Below are 9149 nucleotides of genomic sequence, written 5' to 3'. Positions count from 1 at the left end.
TTCCATCAATAATTTCATCCAATAATCAATTTCCCATCAATAACGTCATTGTCCAACTTTGTTCAAGAATCAAATGTAATATAACACAATAATCTATCAATCTTTACTATACACACATAATTGCAAATAAACACATAACGACAACTTGATAGAATAACAACGTAGTCCAAATAAATAATCAACAATTAACAATCAAATATACCAACAAGTGTATATATATAATGATGTGGTAGTGATTTTGACTAACGAGAAAATTACCCTCACACAACACTCTGGGGTCTAATTTTGGTCTAGTGAGAGAATTCTTTAGTAGTGGATGTGTAGTCAAATCATCCATAGTAACTTGTATTAAAAAATATGGTATTTTTAGGGGAGTTGGGAATTTTAGAGTGTCGTAAAGTGCATGTATTTATGGTATATTTTAGGAGTAAAAATTATTTTTGTACCCTTAATAGTAATTTGATATTATAAATATATCCATTATATAACCCCCACTCCTAAAAAAGTTACTAGCCCTGTGGAGGATGTAGTTCAAGAGTAAGAGAAAACAACTACCAGAGGGCCTCATTAATACATAGAAGGGTGTGTGGGAGCCTCTTAAGTGCCATCCCTTCCCCACCCCTAAAACATACACTCTATCACATCAAGTAAGCCAAGCATGGCTTCCAAAAGTTAGTTCACTTCATTCTCTCTTCCTTACATTTCTTGTTTCAGTTTCTTCAAAGAGTAGTGAGGGGTTAGTGAGTGAGGAATGTTGCAACGAGGGTAGCTCAATGTGGATGGGACGGGGGGAATATCGGGGAGCAAGAATGGTCGGGCCGAGGTAGCGTGCTACAGCACGTGAGGTGCCGCGAGGCTAGTTTGAGGCGATGCCTTGAGATGGGGGGGAGGCCTCCTCTGCTAGCCCCAGGCAATGTGTCAGGGCCTAGCGAGGCGGCCTTGCCAGCTACGAAGGTTTCCCCTGCTAGCTTGGCATTGGCTCAAGTTGGGCCGGCGAGGTTCCCCCTCCCACTAGAGTCTGTCTTGGGGCTCCTGTTCCTCCATCTGATTCGATGTTTCGTCAATGGAATGACGTCCTTAATATTTGAAAGGGTATTATCTCGATCATATTAGGATAATTATAGGTTTACCTGAGTGCCCTTCTTTTGATTCAAGTAATCACTTAGAGGAATCGAACGACTTTGACTAAGGTAATTCAAGAGGTAGTGAGTCTCATTCCAATGATGTTCATGTTCAGGAGGAAGTATCCAGTAGTGAGGGTGAGGACGTCGTATATGAGGATAAAGAGGAGGAGGCGAATGTTTCCGATGTGGTAGGGATACTGAACTTAGTAATGGCCTTAGGCGTGGGTGGGGAACGTCGTCAAGGAAAGGAGGTCTCCCTAATACCTGTGTGGATATTGGGACATGTAATAGCACACTTAGTAGTGAAGAGCTCTAACTTATTTGATGGAAGATTGGGTTGCCCTCTACTCATAAGTTTGTTTCTCCTTTTTACAGCAAAGGATCAGGGAGCGCCTACCGAGAGATACTTCATTGTTTATGCTGCTTATTTTAGTATCAATTTTTCTATTCCCCCTACTCCTTACTTGTAGAGCTGTTTCCAGTTATGGTCTTTATATTAGTCAGTTTACACCTAACTCTCTCATGTGTTTTGAAGTGTTCCGACATAGTTTCAAAGAGAAGGGGCTTCCCATTACTTTAACTATTAATAGAGTGTTTGAGTGAACTTACAAGCTTCTAAAAATGTATTATAAGATGTTTAAGGGTTTGTAAGATATTCAAAAGTGTTTAGAGTTTTATATAACTTAAAAATAAGATGTTATGAGTCTATAAATTCTCTCTTTTTTTTTAAAGAAAAAAGAAAAAAACTCCCGACTAACTTTTAAGATTTTAATAAGCTCTTTCAATCTTTCGTCATGTTAACTGAAAAATTGCCATTATTGATATCTTTTAAACTCCATAATTTTATTTTATCTAAATATTTTAAAAACTCGTTCTTAAAATAAAATTTGATATTTTATAAATTTTAAAAATACTTTTACCAAATATATGAATTTACAAGATGTTTAAATAAGCTCAGCTAAACATCGTCTAAATTATATTTTATTGGCTTAATTTCCAATTATTTTTAAATCTATGATAAATACTTTCGAAAAAATAATGCGAATGAGTTTGAAATTCAAACCACACATGGAAATCAAATATATCCAAACCCGGGTTGGTTTTATTTCTAGATTTATATTTAAAATTTTGCTGTTTAAGTGTTGCTATCTTGTCATTTTTTTTAATTACACATAACCCTTTTGAAGTATAGTATAATTATAGATACACTTTATTTGATTTGAAAAATTATATCTACTATCTCTAAAATTTGCTTCTGTCTAACAAATTAGTCCCTTTGTTAGCCAAAATACTGAATTTGTTGGTATTAATAAAAAAAATTGAATGAAAATCGATATTTATTATCGATTGACTTTTACAAACAAATCTTTTCTAACTAAACTATCTTTCTACAGATAAAAATACATCTCCTTACAAATTTAAGTTCAGAAAATTATAACTAGAATCTCTCCATTGTCGTTCTTATCGATCTCTTCAAATGCAAATTCACGACCTGAGATCGATTTAAAGGACTTTGCACCAATGGGGAAAAGTTTTATTCTCATATTATATTTCGAACCCAAAAGGTATAAAACTTTTAGAGGGTGTTTGGCGAAACTTTTTTAAAATATTTTATAAGGTTCTACAAGATTTTAAGGCTAGTTTCTTTGTTTGTATTTTCATTTTTAATTTTTAATTTTTTAAACAGTAATGAACATAAAAATATGTTTATTTATATATATTTTTATTGAAAATATATTAATTTGGCGTCAGAGTTTAATATAAGAATAATTTCACAATCTACAAGATTGAAAATACATATTTTTCATTAAAAATGGTACGTACATTCATCTTAAATTTTTTTCTCTAAATCTTTAAAATTCTTAAAATATATGGTACATTTACTCTCCATTTTGTCTGACAATTGTTCATTTTGTCTTTGATTTTTTTCAAAATCTTATCTAAAATGGTCCACTATATTAAATGCTCTGACAATCTGTCTCTCAAACAGCTCACTGCATTAAATTAGCCTACTGGCAAATTTGTCCAATACCACTTTAAATACGTTATCAGAATAAATTCCCACCTATTGCTGACCAAAATTCAAATTCAATCATAGACCCTACAATCTTTTATCTCTTGATAAACACGACGGTAAAGTATAATAATTTCCAAACATTAATAGGATTCAAATGCATAAAATTTTTAATTTCAACAACTAAATTTAGTCAAAACATTGTGTGTGTGTGTAATCAAAAGATTGACATTTAAGATGTTGGAATTTGGGCTAACATGTTGATGTGGAAATTTTGGGTAATGTCAAATGTGGGATTTGGACCCAATTTTGGGTGTGTATGGGGTTTGGACAAAGAACAATATTACATCAATTTACCAAATATTGAATTAAAAATTAGAAAAAAGATAGTGCCAATCTGGGGTGTAGCATCTCTAATGTTACTATGTTTTAATACACTAAAGTTTGGTATTTAATACTTTAGTATAATATTTATGAACATATAAAAAAAGAAAACTAAAGTTGCTAATTATAATAAATCTTGAAATACAACAAATTAAGTTAAATATTTCTGTAGTCATGTAGCTAGAAATTCCAATTTAAGATGACACTCCTGACTGCTTAGCAATATCAAAGATCGGGGGCTTATGATCCATTTTGGTTAGATACTGTGACTTATTTTCTAAAAAGTATGTGGCAAGGTGTGAGTTGCTTATTCTCAACACAATACTTCGAGATCCAATTTTCGCCTAATGAGAGAATTTTTTTGTAGTGGATGTGTAGTCAAATCATGCACATTAACTTGCATTAAAAAAAATATGATATTTTGAGTATTTACAGGATAGTTTGGAATTTTAGAGTGTGTAAGATGTATGTATTTATGGTGTATTTTAGATACAAAAAATATTTTTGACCCTTTAATTTAATACACAAATATATCCATCATATAGCCCCCACTCTGATACAGGTTACCAGAGTAAGAGAAAACAACTACTAGAGGACCTCATTAATATATAGCAGAGAGGGAGGGAGGGAGGGAGGGAGGGAGGGAGGGAGGGAGCGTCTTAAGTGCCATCTCTTACCCACCCCCAAACGTACACTCCATTACATCAAGTAAGCCAGGCATGGCTTTCAAAGGTCAGTCACTTCATTCTCTTCTAAGTTGAGCTTAGCAGGCTTTCCTCTTGGACTGAGTCTGTTGTAGTAGTCTCCCTTCTTGGGTCAATCCTGACTTTTTTGGATGGACCGTCTCTATCATGGGTTGACGGGCCTGACTTGAGCTTAGAGTTTCTCCTTGGGCCAGTTGCTTTTGGGCCACACCCATCAATAATTATAAACCTTGCAAAAAATTTAAAAAAAAAAAAATAGAGAGTGGCTTACAGGCGTTTGAAATGAGAATGAAATAATATTTTGAGCTATTTGAATGCACAAAATTACCCCTCTCTTATGTAATTATACCATCTCTCTATTAGTTTTGATTAATTTCTTTATTTTTGTGAAATTTCTAAGCGGAAACTAAGGGTGAATGCATAGCAGAGCACATTGAATTGTGTAGAGCAATTAATCGAATATGCTGAAAAACTGTAACTTCTTTTCTTACATATAGAGGCACAAAAGGAAAAGGTGCTATTCTAATTTAATAAAGACGTGTTTACGATTACTCCAACGGCATTTTGCAGACTGCTTCTTCTTTGTTAAGCAGATATAAGGGCCTAACTGTTATTATATTTTCACAAAGAATGCAATATCTCGAAAATTGCATTTAATCCTCTCTTTTCGAAATAATTATTTCTGTATATTTTTGGATAAAATATACATAAATTGATGGGGGGAAAAGGAATATAAATACATAATGTGAGAATTTCTTACTATCAACACCCGTACAGTCCTATGTAGGGGAGGTCAGTGGAGAAGCCGCTCTGTCTCTTGATCAACGACTGTCAGCTTCATTCACACACACTTGCGCGTGTTTGAACTTTGTATGAATATATATGTATTCAGGGTTTGTGAGTTGTTTTGATTAAACGGAACAGATTTTCCAGAAGAACTGCCCGCCCGGTAGGTGTGTTCATTTTTCTATTTCTTTTGTTATGAATGCTAATGCATGAAATTCTCTCTCATTGTTATTTGCTTGATTTTGATATTGGGTTTTTTGTATATTTGTCTGTTTTTTTCTGATCAGCTTGAGATTTTTGAGTTTAGGTTTCTTGTGATAAATATGATGTTTGGAGGGTGTGGTTGATTTCTTTGGTAGTAGACATAATGCTAGGAAATGCTTAATTGCTATTTTTGTGTTTTTGAACTTCTGTTCAAGGTGATGCTCATCATGTTGTTTGGTAATGCTACTTTGCATGTACATAAATATACATAGTGATTTTGCTCATATAGTCCTGTACTATTTGTCTTATAGTAATCAAACATTGGAGAAGGCTTTTGAGCAAATATCAATTAAGAGATATTAGAGCTTGGCTTGAAATGACCAGGTGATCCACTACTTGATAGAGCATAAGGGAAGCTTTTTGTACCCCCTTGAAGATGGAGTGTGGAGAAATAAAGTATTTGGAACTTGCGTTGATGGACTTGTTTGCGCGAGTAAAATTCGGAGCATCAGATGCTAAAATGTTCAGAAATGGTTATTTAGTGTATGACAGTGTAGCATCAGGAACAACAAGATTTATTAAATCTAGCTGGATTAGATTGAGAGGTGAAATTACGAATCAGATTTCAGCAATCTTGGCTGCCAGAGAGGAAAGTCAATGTGGTGGTAATGTGCTTGCCGTAAAGCGTGCTGGATTAATGCGATTGGTTGAAATTATGAAAGGCGAGCGTTACAACCAGAGCGCACAAAATAGGGACAAGGGAATACGGTGGGCGAGTGTGTTGATATTGAGAACTTCATTTGGTCGGATTTTTCAGCCTGGGGGACTGCCGTTGAGATGCTTAGGCCATTGAGTAAGGAGTGGTTGAAGACCTTGGGTCGTGATTTTGATTTTGGGGAACTTGTGTGGGGAAAAATTGATCCTCATCCATGGTGGCCCGGACAGATCTATGATGAAGCTCTTGCTACTTTATCAGCTTGCCTCACAAAGGAAAAGGGTCGCGTTCTTGTTGCTTTTTTTGGCGATAACACTTATGGATGGCTTGAACCGGAAAATGTTGTTCCCTTTGAGCCTCACTTTGATGAGAAATCAAAGCAGTCAGAGGATCATTTATTCTTGGCGGCTGTTGAAGAGGCCATGTTTGAGGTCAAGAAAAGATCTGCGCTTGGATTGACCTGTAAGTGCCACAATCCTTCTAATTTTAGGCCTACCGAGGTCCAAGGTTTTCTTGAAGTTGATGTGGCTGGCTATGGTGCTCACATTAAGTATTCCATTGAGCAAATTAAGAAGGCGAGAAATGATTTTAAGCCCCGAGAGATGTTTTCTTTTCTGCAAAAATTGGCTTTAAGTCCTACCATCAATCCCCAAAACAAGTTTACTTTGACAAGGAATGTGGCAAGAGTTCTTGCTTACAGGAAATCAGAATTTGAAGAACCCGATGAGATCTATGCCCAGGAATTTGAGGCACAAGCTGCGGACGATGAACATCATGCTGATGTTTCATATGGCAAGAAAAAGCCACATCAAGGTATTGCCTTATTTTGTGTGTTTTCCTGTTTGCTTTATATAAATGATTGTTTGGCAAGTTCATGACTTGCTCATGCGGTAAGCCATAACCTTACTCTGCTTTAAGTAAGATGATGTGATGTGAAGTTGAATATTCAATGCTCCTTGAGTTTACTTGCAAATGTTTGCAACTTGATTTAAAAGTGTATAGTTGTTTACATACTCCGTGTCATCTATAATTTTTATGAGTCATCTTATCGTGGAAAACCCTTCTAAACAGCTGTAGGGGCCTAATATGTTTAACCGTGTTTTGGTTGCATCTCAAGAATGGTTTTCGAGGAATTTTAAAGAGGATAGCAATGTTAATGAATAGCATGCATTTTGTTCTATATATTCTTGAACCCTTCTCTGATCTTGTGTTCTATAAATAGATAAGGAGTGACAGTATCTTCAAGTAGTAATGCATTTGATATTTAACACTAAGACGTAACAAGCATTTATAGAAGCTGAATATCACAAGTCTGAAGCTCTTGCTTTTACGAATAACCTCCCAAAGCTGAAGGCAACATATCACAAGGGACTTATGGTGGAACATACATGTCATTTGAAAGTGATGAGCTTTGGGTTTTTAGTTATCTGTCATGAATATGACAATCCCTTTCAAGTCCCACTCGGAGTTCTCAGAGAGTGCAGTCGCTTTGGTAATCATGGGGAAGCATTCTCCTTTTTTATTTACACTTGATACCATAAACCTACATGCGGTTTCTTGCTTGCATTTTCATGTGGTAAAGGATTTTATTGCCTGGAGTCCTACATTCTTGGGCCCAATGCTTGTGACTTCTGATGACCCCTCTTTGAGAAATCTTGTTGTTTGATTGTTGTGCAGACTTACTGTCTTGTTCTTTCCATTTTCTTTGATAAATGCTCTTGAATTGCTTTCAGCCCGTCTTCCACCGGAAGAGCTTGAAGGTTCTCCACAGCATCCTAGATCCAGTGATCTACTTACGATTGATGATAGAGCTAAACAAGTTGAACTGAAAGTTCCGGAAGTCGGGATCCAAAACAATAATTTTAGAAAGAATGTCTTGCAAAAGAGATCTCTTCAAGATACTTCCATGCATCAGTTGTGTATATTCGACTATGATGATCTCAATCGGTTCAACAAGAAAAGGAGCAATCCTGATGTTCAAGAGACAATTACAAAGAAGCAAAAGAAAGGGAAGATATGATTCCATGGTTGCAAGAAAGAAGGTTGTCGACAACCATTACTCAGATCTCCAAGGAGATCAAATTAGCACCAAGACAGCCGCAGTGGCAAATCCTGAAGAGCATTCAACTGAACTGACAGAATCTTTGATCGAGGACACTGAACATACAGTGATGATCATTAAATTTTCTCGTCGTGCAAGAATGCCGTCTGTGCAGGATGTAAAAGAAGAATTTGCTACTTTTGGGCCCTTCAATGGATCTGATGTCCGCACCTTCAGGAAGTCGTGCCGAATTGTGTTCACATGCAAGACCAAAGCGCAGTCGGCATATCATTATGGTGTCCAAAAGAGAGACTTGTTTGACATGTCCTAGGCAAGTTACTACATACAACCTTTGAAAGGTTCAGCTACTGAGTTACCAAAATCGAGCAAGCCAAACATGCAGCATCCACAAGGAGATCTTCATGAGGTTCTTATATTTACATTTCCTAATATTTGTTTGTTTTTCTAGATTGTAGAAAGGGATTAATCATGATTAAGACTATATACATCACTTGATTGAATTTTCTATTGTAAATTCGTTGCATCTTCTATTACATTTAACTTATACAAATCACGTAATTTTCGTATAAGTGGTGTATACATGTTAAATGTAATAAAAGATACAACATAATTTACAAGAAAAAAATCCGTTCACACATACCTCAAAAGGGACAGTGATGTAAGAACACTGACTTCTCAGGTAGATTCTTTGTGGTGATTTCAGTGTTTAAGGTCTTGATTGGACTTTGTTGATTGAAAGACTTTTATGGTCTTGCTGAAAATACATGAACCTAGAGATGTTAGTATAGTTGAGCAACGGTTGTATATGGTTGTTTACCTGATTGGAACTTTGAAATTCAGGTTAGATTTTAGGACAGCCACTGAATGACATCTTGGTTCTTGAAATATGATATTTAGATAGAAAAGCAAAATAAACTTACACAAACCAGACATGATTATCAACTATCTGTTAGAAGTAAGAACTGATAACAAACATATAAGTTTTGATTAAAATAAAAAAATTAAGTGTAACAATTAAAAATTCTTTTACCACGAGTTCATTCAGGATGCACTCGGTAGATTTGAAGGCAATTCTCATGAGTCGGGCAAGATAGATAGAATATAAAATTTTCAAAATAAAAAATTCAAGATGTTGTATTGAAGATAGAAGCCACGA

At 35.3% G+C, this 9149-nt stretch overlaps 1 protein-coding gene across 1 annotated transcript; it reads left to right on the top strand.

The window, feature by feature from the left end:
- On the top strand, window positions 4951-8448 carry LOC105157059. Its single transcript, XM_020692452.1, has 3 exons — window positions 4951-5175; window positions 5528-6744; window positions 7665-8448. Exons 2-3 carry the CDS (start codon window positions 6054-6056, stop codon window positions 7949-7951), a joined length of 978 nt encoding a protein of 325 aa, XP_020548111.1. The 5' UTR covers window positions 4951-5175; window positions 5528-6053; the 3' UTR covers window positions 7952-8448.

Source organism: Sesamum indicum, linkage group LG3, assembly GCF_000512975.1.
Source record: "Sesamum indicum cultivar Zhongzhi No. 13 linkage group LG3, S_indicum_v1.0, whole genome shotgun sequence".
Lineage (NCBI taxonomy): Eukaryota > Viridiplantae > Streptophyta > Magnoliopsida > Lamiales > Pedaliaceae > Sesamum > Sesamum indicum.
This window is presented reverse-complemented; position numbering and strand designations above follow the sequence as displayed.